Raw genomic sequence first — 18,352 nt, forward strand, 5'->3', positions numbered from 1 at the left:
TGACCTTCCCATACCTCCATTACCCTTGGAAACCATAAATGAGACATCCACATTTTTACCAAACCCTAATACACCAAATCAAACTCAAAACAATCCAACTTTACCACAAAATGAGCTCAGTCCAACCAGTATAGACGAAGCCGGTTGACCAAACCTCGACAACCGAGCATTTGAGATGCTAATTCCATTCGATACGACATAGACCGATCACCCAGATAGTCCTTTCAGTTGACCAGACCTTCAATAGAGGCAGAAACCATTACCACTCGCCTTTTCTCTCGCCCAAGCCGACCACCCGCTCACCTCCTTCACTACCAAATGAACCATGCTTTGCCAGTTTAGACTTCATCGCTTCTGGTTAAGTCATGTACTCACCACCCAATGTCAAGGTATATGTCTTATTACAATCTTTTTCTTACTCATCATACCTTTATCAATACTATATTTCACTTGGTCAAACTAGAGACATATGAGCAGGCTTGTCAAGACCCAAAGTGGATTGAAGCTATATAGGCTACTTTGAGCACTTGAGGCAAAAAACACTTGATCTATGGTTCCTCTTCCTCTAGGACATCGACTCATTGGTTGTAAGTGGGTAAATAAGATCAAGTATAATTCTAATGGTTTGGTTGAACAATACAAAACTCGACTTGTGGCAAAGGGCTTCAGTCAATGCGAAGGAATTAATTACACTAAAACTTTCGCGCCCATTGCCAAACTTTTACTCTTTGACGCCTCCTTGTTATTACCTTGATTTGTGGTTGGAGATTACACCAAATGGATGTCCAAAATACGTTTCTTCATGGGGACCTTACTGAAGAAGTCTATATGCAACCCTCGCTAGGTTCTCGTTGACAGGGGCATGCACTTGTATGTTGACTTCACAAGTCTCTCTACAACCTCAAGCAAGCTTCCTGTTCATGGTTCAACAATTTTCTCTCTGCCATTATTAACTTTGTCTTCAAACAATCTTTGGTTGGATATTCTTTTTGCACCAAAGTACTGAGGATTCTTTTACAGCCATCTTGTTATATGTTGATGACATGATTATTACAGGAAATGATGACAATGCAATTGATGATGTCAAAAGGTTTCTTGGTTCTTGCTTCAAATTGAAAGATCTTGGTTCTTTGAAGTACTTTCTTGGTGCTGAGGTGGCTCGGTCTAAAACTAGAATCTCCATCAATTAGAGGAAGTATACACTTGACATTCTCCAAGAAGCAAGTCTACTTGGTGCAAAACCTGCTAAGTTACCTGCGGAGCAAAACTTGAAGCTAGAACCCACTAAGGGTAACTTATTGAAAGATCTTACTCATTACTAGTTAACTATCACAAGGCCTGAAATTGCTTTTTCAATTAATACACTTAGCCAATTTATACAAGAGCCTAGACGACCTCACTTGGATGCAATTCATGAGGTACTTCTTTATTTAGAAATTCTCTAGGACAAAGACTTTTATTCCCTTCCGACAATGTTTTGGCATAATAGGCTACTGTGATGCAGATTGGGAAGGATACATTACCACACGGAGATCAATGTCTAGTTATTGTGTATTCTTGGGTAAAGCTCTTTATCTCTTGGAAAAGCAAGAAACAAACCACGATATCCAGATCTTCAGCCAAAGTCGAATACATGTCCATGGCCTTTATTAGTTGCGAGTTGACTTGGCCAAGACAATTATTATGGGATCTACGTATTGACCATTCTCAACCAACGACTTTAGTTTGTGACAACCAAGTGGCCATGCACATTGCCGCAAATCCAGTCTTCCATGAGAAAACCAAACGCATAGAGATTGATTGTCACATCTTTTGTGAGCGATTGACAAAGGATAAAATAAAACTGCTTAAGTGGCAAGTGAAGACCAAATTGCAAATATTTTCACTAAAGGTTTGGGTCAAGTCTCATTTCACTTGCTTCTTCACAAGTTAAGTGCTCTTGACATCTATGCTCCAACTTGAGGGAGAATATTAAAGGAAAGATCCTTTAATGATACTTGACCATTCCGAGGATTTTATTAATTACCTGTTTATTGTCCAATCAATGGGATATTTACTATTATAATCAGTTGTAATTATTAGGATTAGCTTTCACACTTGCATTTCTATTTATATAATATATAGTTTGTAAATTCTCATTAAATGACACACAAAAAAATTATTCACAACTCTTTTCTTCTTTGCTATGAACAAGATGAAAGGTGTTGAGGACAATAATTTCAGTCCATATCAACTACTGGTCGTTCTTCTGTTCTTTTTTTTTTTTTTTTTTTTTTTACTTCATCATTATATCATAGTTGAATTGTTTGAGGATCTTGATGTTATCTCTTTCATTTATTTGTATGCCTCTTAAGGTGATTGTAGTGCTTCTAAATGATTAAGAGTGTTCTGTTCATTTATCTGAAATGTATTCCGGCGTTCTATTGCCCCTCAAATGCAATTTTTTTTTTTTAACAAAGTTTGACTACTTGGAATAGTTCTTGAACAAACTAACTAAAACACTACTTATATACTAAAGAGAAGCAAATGAAGAATCTACAAGAGTCTTTAGGAATCTACTTTGATATATTTTTGTAGATGAAGCAACTAAGAATTTGATTTGATAGACAGTAATTTGACAAATTGATATTGAGTAATAACAATAACATATATATTCACAAAGAACCTAGAGAGGCGGTGAGGTACTAGGTGTAAAGAGGATAAGTAGGTCACTATTGCACAAAAGACTGATTTGCGTGAATGAATTTACATGAATCCTGAACAATGATGGAAATCGTTTTGTCTTCAACTGATCTCAACAGAATTATAACAGATTTACAGCTCAATAAATCTGATAAAAGTAGAAAAAATCTATACAAGGAAATAACTCCCAAAACTAATGCTCCCAATGAAGCCTAATAAGAAAGAAAATATTTACAAATCTTGTCAAACACGCTGCTGAAAGTAATGCTAATCCAATACCCCCCTCAAGTTGGAGCATGGGGATTTTGAATGCCAACTTGCAAGAAGAAAATCAAATGAGTGGGTCTAAAGCTTTCGTCAAAATGTCCGTGGTTGCATAGAAGTATGCACTATTTCACTTGAATGTTTCGGCTGTAACGCCCCACTTGAGGTAAGTAGTTATTGTTTCTTCTTTGCTCTTATTGAGTTGGTTTCTGGTAATATTGTTTGGTTGACCTTTGATTGAGTGTTGTGTTGAATACTTGCCCTGAAATTGGTTGAAAATAGAAGGTTCAGTGTGCCAAGCTTCGCCGTGGCGAAGAGGTGTTGAAGCCGGGGAAACATGCTGGCAGTTTCGCCCCGGCGACAGAAGCTCCTCGCTGCGGCGACAGGCCGACCCAGATGTTTGTTAAGTTTTAGATATTTTCTTCCCTAAGGGCAATTTGACCATTCTACCCCTAATTAGCAGGAAAAGTGGGGAGTAAAATGTAAGGATTTTTCATGGAGAATATGTTGATAGGAGGTGTGTTTGTAATGAATCAAAGGATATATATAGAATTCCCAAAGAAGAGTAAGGGCAAATGGGAATGTGTGATAAATTTCATTAAAATATAGGACATTGCAAACCCCTCATTCTCTTCTCAACGCCACTTTCCCTCTTGCTTCCTCTCACTTTCTCTTTCTTTTGATCAAGGAGTTTTAAAGGGTTTTTGGAGTGATTTGAGGTAGAAAATCAACCTAAGGCATCCTAAGGTAAGGATTCTTGCTTTGGTTGTGAAGTCTTGTGAGTTTTGTTTGTATATAGAATATGAGGGTTTTTGTTCTTTGGTTTAAGAGTAGAGAAAAAGTCAAGCAAACCAAGTGAAAGGAAGGTTAGTGAAGTCTCTCATAAAACAGGTAAGTAAACCCCAACCCAAGTTGAGATTTGGGAATTTTCTTGATTAGGGTTTTGATAGCACTTATGTATGTGTGTTATATACTGTTAATGTCATGTTATTGAGGCTTAAATAGAGATTTCTAGTGCTTTGTGATTGTTTGCCTTTCAAATAAAGAAGTGAGTTGTGGGTTGGAAAGGTAGTTGAGAGGAATTGAAGGGGTATTGTGGAACCCTTTTTGGAAGTGTCTTTCTTTGGCAGGTTATGTGGCTATGTGAGGGGGTTTCTCCCCATTTGGATGGTTAGAGAAAGATTTAGAATCATTGCTATAGTAGAGTTTTATAATGCACTTGAGTGTTTGATGAAATGCCTAATAGAGGTTTGAGTATGAGTAGTGAACCTTAATTCTGCAACATTGCATGTTGGCATTTCATAAGTGCATTAGTGGAGATGAACCATTCATAGGCACTAATTGTGCATTGAAAAGTGACCTAACAAAGAGTAGGAAACTTTGTGTATGTAATTACTCTATGAGTAGAGAACTTGGTGGATGCAACTACTCTAAGGTAGAGAGAATGAAAAATGCTAGAACAGAGTGAATGAGAAGAGTAGTGGAAATGGGTTGATGTTTGTGATCATCACCACAGTTATAAGAATCGGGTTGATGCTTTGTGATCACCACCCGAATAGCCATTAGAGATGGGTTGATGCTTTGTGATCGTCACCGATAAGTATTAGAAACGGGTGGATGCTTTGTGACCACCACCGGTTAGTTTAGATAAGCGGTTGATGCTTTGTGATCATCATCCGACATTTAAGAAGTGGTGATGCTTTGTGATCATCAACCGACAGTGATTAGAGAGGGGTAATGCTTGTGATCGTTACCTGAAAGTTGAGGAACGGGTAGGTGTGGTGGTCTCCACCGATAGTTACGAAAACCGGGTAGGTGCTTCGTGATCCCCACTCGGTAGTCACTAAGAAGGTTGGTACTGTATGAATTCCACTCGATAGTCATGGAGAGTGAGATGGTGCTGTGGAACGCCACGGCCGTAACCCGGTAAGATGAGGCCATGACGTTTAGTAGAAACAGAAATAGTGTAATGAAAGATTAAGAGTAAACAATACGGGGACAGACAATAGAGGGTTTTACTTACTGAGCATTATTTGTGCTCACCCCGTTATTTTTCCTTTGTGGATGCAGGATCTAGGTGTTGATGCAGTCGGAGGGGTGTCGGCAAGCGAGGAGCAATAGCTACACTGTTTCCCCTGTTTTGTCTTTTAAAATGACTTTTTGTAAACAGTACTCTTTGTGTATAAAAGACATATGATTATAATGAAAAGAAAGTTTTTTGGGCCCAATTTTCATTGTTAATGCATGCATTGTATTAGCTTAACGCAGTTGTTACATCGGCGTGTATTCATCACGAATAAATGACAATCTACCTTGATATGTTTCGTACGTCATGGTAAACTGGGTTAGTGCCATGTGTAAAGCTGATTGACTGTCACAGTACAAAAGCATTGAACCATCGTGCTCAACTCCAAGAAAACTCAATAAACCTTTTAGCCATTTTAGTACAAGCTGCGGTGGTCATAGACCGGTATTCGGCCTTAGCGGAGGAGCGAGATACTGTTGCGCTTTTAGATTTCCATGATATGGGCGAATTTCCTAGAAAAACAAAGTACTGTCAAAGAGCGTCTTGTTAAAGGACAACTAGCCAGTAGAGTCACAATACGCATAGAGTTTCAAATCACAATCAGTCGCAAAAGATTCCTTGACCTGGATGGCCTTTCAAATAACGCACCACTCTTAAGGCTGCTTCCAATGCTCTCTCTTCGGCGCTGCAAATGTGCAAGGGTAGCATACAATAAGATAACTCAGGGCGGTGGATTGTGCAAATAAAGAAGTCGTCTACAAGCCGTCTATACTGCGCTGGGGCATTCATACTGCGCTATTTGTAATGCCAACTTGTGATTTTGTTCAAAGGAGTTCAGCAGGCTTGGCTCCTAACAATCCAACTTCAGATATCACATCCAATGTGTACTTGCGTTATAGGAAGATGCACTTGAATTTCTTGCCACTTCAATGCCCAAGAAATTTCAACTTGCCCAAATCTTTCATATGAAAACACGGTTCAATAATTCTTGAACTTTTGTATCGCCATTCCTCATTACCCGAGATAATGAGTCATCAACATAAACAAGCACTCAAATGAACAGATTTGTCATGAAAAGCAAACAGTGAATAATCTGAACATGATTGTTTAAACCCATAAACCTCGAGAAGCTGCCAATTTTGCAAACCAACGCCTAGGCGCTTGTCGCAATCCATATAAGACTTTCGAAGTCTACAAACTTTTCCTGGTGTTTGAGAAACAAAACTAGGCGGCGGTCTCATGTACACCTCCTCATCTGGTCACCATGCAAGAAAGCATTTTGAACACATTTGATGAAGTTCCCATTTTTTGCAGTTGCAACAGCGAGCAAAGTGGACAGTTACCATCTTTGCTATGGTGCGAATGTTTCGTGATAATCAATGCCTTCAACTGATTATTCCCAAGTATCACTAATCGTGTTATACCTTTCGATCCCTCCATCAGAGTTATATTTTATCTTTAGACCCACTTGCTTCCAATTGCTTTCTTTCCTGGTGGCAAGTTTTCAACAGTCCATGTACCATTGTCTTCTAAGGCTTGTATCCTTTCTCATTGCTTCCTTCCAATTTCATCTGACTGCTTCTGTAGGTACCAGGTTCATGTCCTGTAGAAATTGCTGCCAAGAAGGACCTATGTTGTATAGAAACAAAATTCACATAATGTGCCAAAGGATAAGGTGTACCTAAGGAAGCAGATTGAAGTGATGAACACGTTGAAGGGTTTACTTTGATGGTATAGTCACATAGTCCTCAAACGAACAGAAGGTTGCTTCACTTTTGTCCCCTATGAGTGGTTCTTCGACATCTTCGTTCTCTTCTGCAATATTTCCTCCATGCACTAATCAGCTACAGGTGCTTCTTCATCATCATGATTCACCTCACCATTTTCCTTCGCATCTGTACATGTGTCATCTACGTCATCTTGATTCCATTTTCTTCTACGGTTTTAGCCACTTCATTATCTGAAATATGCTTAATTGTATATGGAAATTCTGTTTCAATAAAAACAACATCTCTCAAACACAAATACTCATGATCTCTAAGTCATACAATCTCCATCCTTTCTTTCCAAACGGATATCCAACAAACACCACACTTCGACTTCTACTTGCAAATTTATCTTTGTCCTGTTTAAATTATGTGCATATGACAAGCATCCAAAAATTCGAATATGGTTATAGGAAGGTGCTGTCCCAGAGAACTTCATAAGGAGACTTACCATCTAACAACAGTAGAGTGTTCTATTGATCAAATATCCTACTGTAAGAACATATTCTCCCCAAAATTCAATAGGTAGACTTACTTGAAAACGCAATCTCTTGCACATTAAGAAGTGACGTGCTTTCTTTCCACTCGCCCATTTGTGTGAGGTGTCCCTACACAAGATGTTGATGCAATATCTCATGCTCATCGAAATATTCTCGAGACACAGAACTCACTTCATTGTCACTTCTAACAACTTTCGCATCTTTCTAAATTGTCGTTGATCATTGCAACAAATCTTTTAAAAACACAAGCAACTTCAATTTTCTTATTAACAAAAATATCCATACAGCACAAGAAAAATCATCAATAATTGTTAAAAAAAAGATCCACAAGCAGCTGGGACTCTATAGGGTCCCCATAAAACACATGTATCAATTCAAAACATTCTTGGCTTAATATCACTATAAGGAAAAGTTTCTCTTGTTTGTTTCGCTCTAAAACAAATATCACATGCCTTATTATTATTCCTAAACTACCAACTTAGGAATTATTTCTAACACCTTAAAAGACGGATGTCCCATTCATGTGCCAGGGTTCAGAAGATCCAACACCCTTGGCCTGTATGCATGCGCGAAGCCACTCCTTTGAAAAAATAAAACCTTCGCATCGTTCACCTGCTCCAATCAGCTTCCTCGAAGTTCGGTATCTATAGCACAAATTTTGTTAGTGATTTGCATAACCAAATCTGAATCATCAAGAAGTTGAGACACCGAAATCAAATTGCATTTTAAATTGGGCACAAAAGAACATGTCTCAATATCAGTGCTCTCCAAGAAACACAGTTCCTTCTTTCAACCATGGTCTCATTCCATTAGGCAAAACGACTGAACATGGCACAAATCTCTCACTCACTCAGGCATGAATAAGTTCCTATCATGTGATGGGTGGCGCCTAAGTCAATAATCCAAGAAGTAGTCTTCCCTTACCTGTCAATCTCTCATTACCACTATTCTTATGTGAGCTTAATAACCCAAGCAAGGAGCCCATGTCATCATTCAAACCACTAAGTCCTTTTCTATTAGAGTCGGATCCTGCTCCTCGCCCACGTCAACACTGGATGCTTGAGGTGCGTTTGCTTGGGAATTCCTGGCTTGTTACGCATTTGCAGTACCACGCTTTCGTCCACCACCTCGTCCAGTGACGCTGTGGTGGGCTATTTCCCCACCATTCAGGATACCTATGAGCCGGAAACAGTTATCAGCATCATGTCCCTCTCTGTTGCAATTAGAACAATCACAGATTTGTCTTTGTCCCCCCCTGAATTAGGACCAACTGTTTCGAACAGCAAAACTCATGGGACTGCTTCTTTCCTCTCTTGTTCGTGTCATGGTTCTCACCCGTTCCTGTTGAATAACCATGGCATATGCCCGATTCAGGTTAGGCAATGGTTCTGTGATTAGAATAGTTGAACGCACTGTTCCATATCCTTCTTCATCTAAACCCATCAAAAACTGATGAACTCTCTCTTCTTCGCGTTTCCTTTCGAGCTTAGCGGTGAGATTGCATTTACACCCAGTACAAGTACACATTGGTATTTGATCATAGTTGTTCAATTCATCCCACAAAGCTTTGAGTCTTCCATAATAAGTAATCACAGCCTGCCCATCTTGCTTACAATTCACCAGATCAGATCTTAACTGCTGCACTCGAGGACCATTTCCAATGGAGAATCGCTGCCTAATATCCTCCCACAAATCTTTCACATTCTCCATATAAGATATTGTCGAACGAATCGAAGGCTCGATGGTATTGAACACCCAAGACACAAGCATAGAGTTAACTGTCCACCAATCTTCAAGTTCCAACGAATTATCTTCCGGTTGCTTGACAGTTCCATTGACAAACCCATATTTCTTTTTGGCTCGCAGAGCGGTTCGTACTGCCCGTGCCCATTCATCGTAATTCTCACCCTTCAATTGAACTTCAATGATTATGTTTCCAGGATTATCATTCGGGTTTAGTGAGTAGAGGTTCTGTGTTTTCTTGTCTAAACCAGAAGTCCCTACATCTTTCTTGTCTTCATCACCCATGGCTCTGATACCATGAACAAATCTGATGAAATCATTTTCTGTCTTCATTACTGATCTCAACAGGAATATATACAAGATTTACAGCTCAATAAATCTGATAACAATAGAAAAAATCTATACAAGGAAATAACTCCCAAAACTAACGCTCCTAAATGAAGCCTAAATAAGAAAGAAAATATTTACAAATCTTGTCAAACCAGCTGCTGAAAGTAATGCTATCATCCAATAGAGTAATGCTACAGTTACCGACAGGTGTGCACCGAATGACGTGGCACAATCCTGACCGTTGATTTATTATCAGTTAATATTAATCAACGGTCAGGATTTTGCCACGTCATTTGGTGCACAAATTCGGTGTAAACTTTTCGGTAACTCTATCATTTTCCCATCCAATAAATCCTAATAGGGATTTAACTTCAACTAGGAATCCTCATACTAAGAAGACACATCTTTTAGAAATGATGATACAACAAATGCACTATTTGATATTTCATTTTTCAATTTAATACTATACCAAACATAATATTAGTTATATTTCATATCGTATTAAATTATATTTATTTTTAATTAAGAATTTTATAAGTATTTACCTAAATAAATCATTTTAGTAATTTTATAGAACAATTTATTTGATAATAATAATTTGTAAAAGAATTTGCAAAATATATAATTAAACAATAATTATAATTATAATTAGTAATATATTATTAATATTAACAAATTATCAAGATAAAAAGTAAAATAGGAGGTATATAAAATAGTATATAATAATAATTATTATTACTATTTCCATAAAAGACTGAATCCTAAGAGACCTTTAACTTCAACTGCAAATCCTCATGATCAGAAGGTAAATCTGATTTATTTTCTTCATTTCAAAGGACCAATAGAATTCATAAAGCACATATATAGCTGAAAGTGTTTTTGAAAGTTGCTAAAATGAAAAGTTAGGGAGAAATTAAATATTAAACTATTTGATGAGTAATTTATACTGGTCTCTGTTTCTCACTCTCTTGTGTAGTTAGATGATTGGATCATCCATAAGGTGTATAAAAAAGGGAAAACTCTGAAATGGAGCAAGAGTAAGATGAAGGAACATCAACCTAAATGAGCTGCCAAATATGCAACAATACTTAAATAAGTTTCGACCAGGATACCAATTTCATCCAACTGATGGAGAGTTGCTGAGACATAACCTCAACAACAAAGTGTTAGACATGCCTTTGCCATGGCCCAAGATCAAGGATGTCCTCCTCAACAACTTTATGGTTTGTCTTCTTTGCTTGTTTTTGTTGAGGACTTGGTGACGCAGTGAGTTAGCATGATAACATAAGGCTAGCACTCAACTATGCTTTTATGGTTGATAGACAAGTCTCAATTTAGAAACTTAAGCCTTAAAATCTGAAGTAAAATCTGAATAATATATTGAATTCATCCAAAACAAAAAATAAGTTTATATAGGGTGACAACCAACCCTAACAAGACTTCTAATAACAAAAGGAAACAAAAACTAAATTAATTAAAACAAGAAAACCCGAAATAAAGTAGGAAAAAATGCGCAAACAACCAAAATAGCCTTGAAACACGCCAAAATGGTGGATTTTGACCTCGAAATGGACCTTCAACCAGCTGAAGCCAGTCCCTCCGTCAACGGGCTCGAAATAAGTTTTCCAATGGTATCTTACAGGCCTCGTAACTCTTTCCGGATCAAAAGTTATGGCCGTTTGAAAGAGACATGCTCATTTAGAGCCTTTAGGCTTTACGCATGGACTTCTGACGTTTAACCCGCTCCATGAATTCATCTGCCAGACGTTCTAATGTCACTTGGGGGTGATTACTTCATGCTTTATAACATGCCTAAGAGTGTCATGTTCATTTGCTAGACAATCAATCTTAACAAAGGGATTCTTGTGTAAATAATGTATAACAAATAAGGTACAAAGAACCTGTTATGTACTTATTTGCTCAAAATGATCAAAGGTATCCAAAGGGCAATTGTCCTAATAGATGTTAAGGATGGATTCTGGAAGATAAGGAGTCCACCTAAACCAGTTGGGAAAAAGGAGAATCCAATTAGGTATAAAAGATAAACTAGTCTATCTTCAAGAGGAGCCAAAGATGTGTAGAAGACTGATTGGCTCATTAAACAAGTATATTCTAAATCCTAATAGAGCTTCAATTTCAGTAGTGAATCCTGATGCTAGGAAGGTGTAGAAACAACAAAATTGAAGGTAGAATTCTTTAACGGATCACTGATGTAGAGGAAGAGAATACAGAAGATGGACATACAAAGGATGTAGAAAAAGGTTACAGAAGAAGTAATATGACAAGGATTAAAAAGTTAGGACTGGTGTAGGAACAATAAAATTGAAGGAACAATTCTTCAATAGATGCAGAGGAAGACAATACTGAAGATGATGAAAGACAGGGGATGGATATACAAATAAACATAAATCAGGTTACAGAAGAAGTAATATGACAGCCGTAGACAGCCAGCAAATGGACGGTTTCCCCCCCAAAATATGCCTATAAAAAGGGAAAGTCATATAACATTTGTACTCTCTCCAACACAATTAATGAAAATAGTTCATTTTCCTCTCACTTTCTTCTTTTCTCTCATACATTCTCTCAAACCAGACATCGCAATTCATCCAAAATTTCTGGAAAATTTGTTTGGAGATTTTTTGGTTCTTCATTGATGTTTACATTGTTAATGATGTTTTGCGAGTAATTCATATTCATCTGGATCTTTGTTTCTCGCTCTTGGTAGTTGAATTGGGTTATCTGTGAACTACACAGGGTAAAAATCTGAAGAGGAACAACAAGAAGAGACTGAAATACTGGAAGGAATGCCTAACCTCATGGGTCAGCTGCCTAGTATGCCTCATCATCTTTAGCAAATGTATTGTGGTGGAGACTTGTTTGCTGCATCCTAATGAAATGTGCATTATAAGTTCTCGAAGTGATCATATTTCTGATTGGTACAAATTTTCAGAATGTTACTAATTTTTCTTTTGGTGATCGAGAGCTAGTTTGTCTAGGAAGTAGTATCATGTAAATCAACAGTTTTATGTTGTTCAATATAATGTTAACTTTAGGTCTTGTTTCCACTGCCTGCCTAACTATTGTCTTATATAACCTCTGTTACTTGCTGGCCATTGCTATCCAATCTCCATATTCTTTTGTAAGTTTGACAGTTGTTGGCGAGGTGCCACTGTATATGGGATTATGATCTCTAGGTGTCAAGTTTGAAATGGTTTGATCTTCTTATAATTCACTGTATAGCTCACATGTTTTACTTTGTATTAAATATTTGTCATTGTATTAGTTAATACAATACAAAGTTTATACTAAATATGCTCATGTATAATCAGCAGGGAAGAACTTGACATGTTACTATTCTAGTGAAAGAACAGAACTTGATTCAGAGATAATTTGTAATTGATTGTTTTTGGACATGCATTTCTGATAGAAAATTTCAAAATCAGAAACTTGAACATTACAACTTTATGCCTAATATGCAACATAAACTTAAGAGTACTGCTTTCCTATTCAAGCACCCTCATTACAATAACCAACAACCTATTCTGTTTACAACTCAAATAGATTACAAGCTCTCATTTCTCTTGAATCATTTGTTCATCGCAATAAGCAGAAGGATAATCCAAGATCGCTTCTCTGGTTGACCAAAATATATGGACTCCTCCCTTCTTCATGCAAGCAGAAATTTCAAAAATGAGTTGAATATTTATGTTCATGACTCCATAGCTTCGTATGAAGATTTCCTGTCGGGTTCAGACTGCAGAATATTAAGATAAGGCCCCCATCAGTTTTGCTTTATTTCTTGAAGCATTTCTACAACTTTCTTCATTTTTGGTCGCTTTGCTGGTGTGCTGTCAGTGCAGAGTAAAGCTACCTTCAGAGCTGCAAGCATTTCTTTTCTCCAACCAAAAGAAACTGTACTAAGCCTGGCATCCAATATCTGCTCTGGGGTTTCGCCTCTTGAAGGAGCACCATGAACCCATTTCACCAAATCCACCCCTTCACCAAACTCCTCATCAACTGGTAGTCGTGTTGTTAGGATCTCGAGCAAAACAACCCCATAGCTATAAACATTTCCTGGTGCCGTGACTTGCATTGTATATGCGTATTCTGAAATGCAAGAATGTGAGCAAGAATAAATCTGAGACAGGAAGCCATAGAGGAAGCTCAAACAATATACTAAAATATACCTGGGGGAATATAGCCAAAGGAACCAGCAACAGCGCTGATACTTGCAGTGCCTTTGGAAGGATCTAAGAGCTTTGATATTTCAATCTCCCCAACCAGAGGCTTGAAGTCAGCATCCAAAAGTACATTACCAGAGGAGATATCGAGGTGGATAATTGCCACATGATGAAGGAATGCCAGCCCTTCTGCTACACCAGTGGCAATGGAAAGTCTTGTTGGCCAGTCAGGTCGATACTCAGATTGCTTTGTAGACTCATGAAGAAGTTGCGCTAGTGTCCCATTCGGGAAATAATGATGCAGCAAAAGAGCAACATCTTCATAAATTACAAATCCAATTGGCCGCACTAAATTTTCATGACACAGCTTGCTCAGCCTTTCAAGCTCTCTAATCATCTTACTTTGGTGATGAATTATAGTTCTGTCCATGGATTTCAGTCTCTTCACAGACAGAATCAATCCGGAAGGCATAATTGCCTTGTAAACTGTACTGAAAGTCCCACAGTTGAGCTTATTTGATTCCTTCAATGTCGCTTTAACAACCGCATCAAGATCTATTGCCTGTTTGAGATTCTCAACAAAGACATTCCCTGCTATTATTGTTGGTTGATTACTGGCTGCACCATCCACAATCCCAGCAGTTTTGGAAGCTTTCTCCTGCCTCTCCCTCATCATAAACAGTAAAACAACTATAGTTACTGATATAAAGACGGCCAGACCAGAGCCGATAACAGCTAGTATGATCCGGTAAGAAACCCTGTGGTGGTAATTCTTACCATCAGGGTTGTTGATATTTCCACATGGAAAGCTCAATGGATCTCCACAGAGACCTTTATTTCCAAAAAAGCTGGAATTTGGGCTCTTTTGGAATGGTACAAAGCTGGGAACTGGGCCGGTGAGCAGATTATTTGAAAAATTAACCTCTATCAAGCTCAACATGCCTTTAAGTGCAGGTGGAATATTACCAGAAAGCTGATTATTAGAGACATCCAAAGAAACCAGCTTGTCGAGCTTCCCTAATTCGGGAGGCAGTGGTCCATGGAGGTGATTGAAGCTCAAATTTAAGGCTATCTGCAAGTTCCTGATATGACCAATCTCAGAAGGGATGCTTCCAGTCAAGTAGTTACTACCCATTTGCAATTCAAGCAGTTTCACACAATTTCCAATCTCATGAGGTATCTCCCCCTTGATTGAATTCTGATCCAATAACAAGTACTGCAATCTTGACATGTTGCAGATTTCACTGGGTATAGTTCCATTGAATCTGTTATTGCTTAAATCAAGCTTGTTAAGATTCTTGCATGCAAGAATAGAATTTGGAATATCACCAAACAAGCTGTTGCCAGAAAGAATCAGCTCCTGCAGATTCATTAGTTGTCCAAGCGCTGGAGGAATCACTCCAGTAAAGCCATTTGAAGCCAAATTTAGGAGAGTGAGATTAGAACACTGAGCAAACTCTGAGACAATATCACCGGAGAGATGGTTATTGTCCACTTCAAAGTATGTGAGGCCGCTGACATTTCCAATAGCCTTGGGAATAACTCCTACAAGATCATTATTCCCAATTCGGACACTAGAAAGGCCTTTGCAGTTTCCAATCGATTCAGGAATATCACCACTAAATTTGTTCTGAGTGAGAACCAATACTTCAAGCTTCCCCAAAGCAAAAATGCTCGTTGGTATTGACCCTTCCAGCTGGTTGGAATGAAGGTTCAATAATGTAAGTTCAGAAACCGAGCCTAGATTATCGGGAACTTCACCAACTAACTGATTCTCATAGGCTGTGAACACTCTCAAATTGGTCAAATTTCCAACCCAATAAGGAATAGAACCATTCAACTTATTAGTAGAAATTTGAAAATCGTCCAACTTTTTTAGACTCTTAAGCTCATCAGGTATCTCTCCCAAAAGCATATTATTGGACAGATTCAAATATCTAAGGTTTCTGAGTCTACCCATTTCTCTAGGAATGAAACCTCCAAATTTATTCAATGACAAATCAAGAAATTCAAGCTCAGATAAGTTCCCAAAAGATGAAGGAATAGGTCCATAAAAATTATTACTAGAAAGATCAAGTCTTCTCAATGCTTTAAGCTCAGAAATTAACGTGACATTACCTCGAAGCTGAAGCCGGGAAAGATCAAGCCTTACAACAAATGATTGGTTCAAGTCACAGTGAATGCCAGTCCAATTGCAGTAATCTGTATTGTTGACACCCCAACCAGGCACATCAAGCTCTCTGTTGATAGACAGCAATGTAGCTCCATCATTTACCTCACCACCCACAACCTGAGATTTTGATGAAACTCCAACTACCAAAAGAAACAAGCAGCAAAAAAATCCCATCATTGGATTCTCTTTTATAGCTGGGGTTACACTTCCACTTCTTCAATGCAAGAACCCAATTTTTATGTTGCAACAACACCAGCAAATCTTCCTTTTTTTTTTTTTCCCTCAAAACTCCATACAACCCACTTCAATAAACATTCAGAGGGATACAGAGAAGGATTACTAACAGAGAAGGCATCCAAATCTCTGAACTTTTTCCAGCAAAACCAGGCATTGAATAGCAAAAGAATCCGTTAATTTGATAGAAAAAAGGCAACCCATGAAAGATTATGACAAGAAACAAAATGCCCACAAGAAAGGAACAGAATGGAGGAGGAAAAAACAAGAACAAACAAACAAAAGAACCTTAACTGCAGTAAAGAAGATGGGTTACAAGATGAAAGGCGAATGAATCGAGCATCATTTGATGGTGGCAAAACATGATTGGAGGAGGCAGAGGAAGGGCAATGTGAGTGAGTAAGTAGAGTTGAGTTGTGTTGTGGTACAGGTGTTTTGAAAGAGAGCTAGATTTGTGGGTCTGCAAGCAAAGAGAGGGAATTCTGGCTTTGTAAGGCTTTTTCACGAGAAAAGAGCAGTGATGAGTGAATGAATGAACTCACTCCATTTACTGCATAAAACAACTCCCTCTCTCGTTCTTTCTCTTTCTGCACTCTACTCAATCAAACTGCAAAGTATACTGCCATAAATAATACTCTCAACAATACCTTATATTCTTCATACCATTCAACTACGCCCCCACATTTTTGGTACAAATAATAAGTTTACTACATTCTACCTACTCAATCTTTATGTTTTCCCATTTTTGTAAGTTACAGGTTTATTAATGTCTTTAATATATTTACCTAACCATTATTAAGAGCTTCACTTTTAAATCAAATTATTTTCTGTGTTTTTGTTTCCAAAATTAAAAATAAAATAAATAAAATATTGATAATAATTTATCCTTCAATGGAGATAAAAAACAAAAACCTAGGATTCCATCCATGTGGGGTATTATCTTTACGTTTTGTGTAACATGTGGTGTATCATTCATAGTAGACATTTTATTTATGGGTCAATTTATTATATATATGATAACTAATAAATGAAATTCCATATTTAAAATCAAGTAAATTAATTTTTATTTGTAAAAATCATTATAACCTTAATAAAAGACTCTAATAATATATGGTAAGTGATAAAAATCTCATTCCATTGCTATTTTATTACTTTGTTAAGACGTAGTTGCATGATAAAAGTTTCTACAATTTGGTGTATTACAGAGAAGGAATGCACCTATATGTTGAAGTTTTCAAGTGATTTGGGTACAAATTTTCAAGATATCTCCTATTGAATTAAGTATTTATATGTTGATTAGTTGGAATTATAAAAATACTTGAAATAAAAATCTATTTCAAATTTGGTTGTTTTAGTTGTTTTTTGGGTACAAATAATTTCCACCTCTATGTAACAAAGATCAACATAATTCAAGACAACTCTTTTGTTTTATTGAATATTTTTCATATTTAAGTTGATGAGTAATTTCAATACATGTCTCATATAATGTGCCCTTTAAATTTTATAGACATATCTGTGTGCAAACTAACACATATATAACATTAATTAAAAACAAAACAAAACTACATCAAATGCAAAATGGATCATAATTGTATAATTGATGATATAACCAACTAATTTTATTTTATAAATACAAGCAGTATATATCAGAAATTTTTTGGTATCAAATATATTATATTGTTTAGTAGCCTATACATGTACTAAACTGCACATGCATAACATATATTCAATTTCAAATCCGGTTGTTAAATTGTAGAACTTCTGGGGTCTCCCTTTTTAGACTGCCTGATTAAAGGGGTCCCTTTTCTCAGCAAATAAATTGGTCTAATCAACAAAACAGCAAGACGATTAGATATATGCTGGTTTTATCTTCAAATTTCGGACAAATTACTATTTATGGTCACCATTGTCGACTATCTTTATATAAACTTGCCCTTATGTCACGTGAAAAACAAAGAAAACTAAGCTCTAAATTTAATGGTCATTTCATAAATTAAATTTCTTTAAAAAAAAAAAAAATATAAGAAAAATAAATATTACCCATTCTGTAACTAATAGAAGACACAGAAATAAGAGGTTGATGGTTCCCAAAACGCCCTAGAATTGGATGCATAAAGTAGAAAGCTTATCCTCCAACCACAAGATAGTTTTAATTAAAGTTTAATATAATCTATAAGAACATATTGGGAAAGACAATCTCTTAAATTAAAATACAAGGATGGAAAGTATATAAAATCTAAATAGCAAATTTGTAATATCACATCGAAGACAATAACACAAAAATGAAGACATTTTAAAAAAAGAACGCTCTTGATGAGAGTGTTTCTGGGTAGTTTAAAATATTTTACCAGTCTTGTTTGTCTCACTATAAATCCATAATTTTTGATGTTTGAGTTCTAATTTTCAAAGCCCTCCTTGGAACCCACACTTTTGTCTTTTAATTGTTTTCTTAT

At 36.9% G+C, this 18,352-nt stretch overlaps 1 protein-coding gene across 1 annotated transcript; it reads right to left on the reverse strand.

Annotated features, from left to right (window-relative positions):
* Window positions 1–12,668: 12,668 nt before the first annotated feature.
* LOC116119020 (leucine-rich repeat receptor-like tyrosine-protein kinase PXC3) lies at window positions 12,669–16,416 on the reverse strand. The gene is made up of 2 exons (XM_031404978.1): window positions 13,499–16,416; window positions 12,669–13,418 (listed from the first exon to the last, which is right to left on the reverse strand). The coding sequence occupies exons 1-2, from the start codon at window positions 15,840–15,842 to the stop codon at window positions 13,093–13,095; spliced, it is 2,670 nt and encodes an 889-aa protein (XP_031260838.1). The 5' UTR covers window positions 15,843–16,416; the 3' UTR covers window positions 12,669–13,092.
* Window positions 16,417–18,352: the final 1,936 nt, after the last annotated feature.

Source organism: Pistacia vera, unplaced genomic scaffold (assembly GCF_008641045.1).
Source record: "Pistacia vera cultivar Batoury unplaced genomic scaffold, PisVer_v2 Contig87, whole genome shotgun sequence".
Classification (NCBI taxonomy): Eukaryota; Viridiplantae; Streptophyta; class Magnoliopsida; order Sapindales; family Anacardiaceae; genus Pistacia; species Pistacia vera.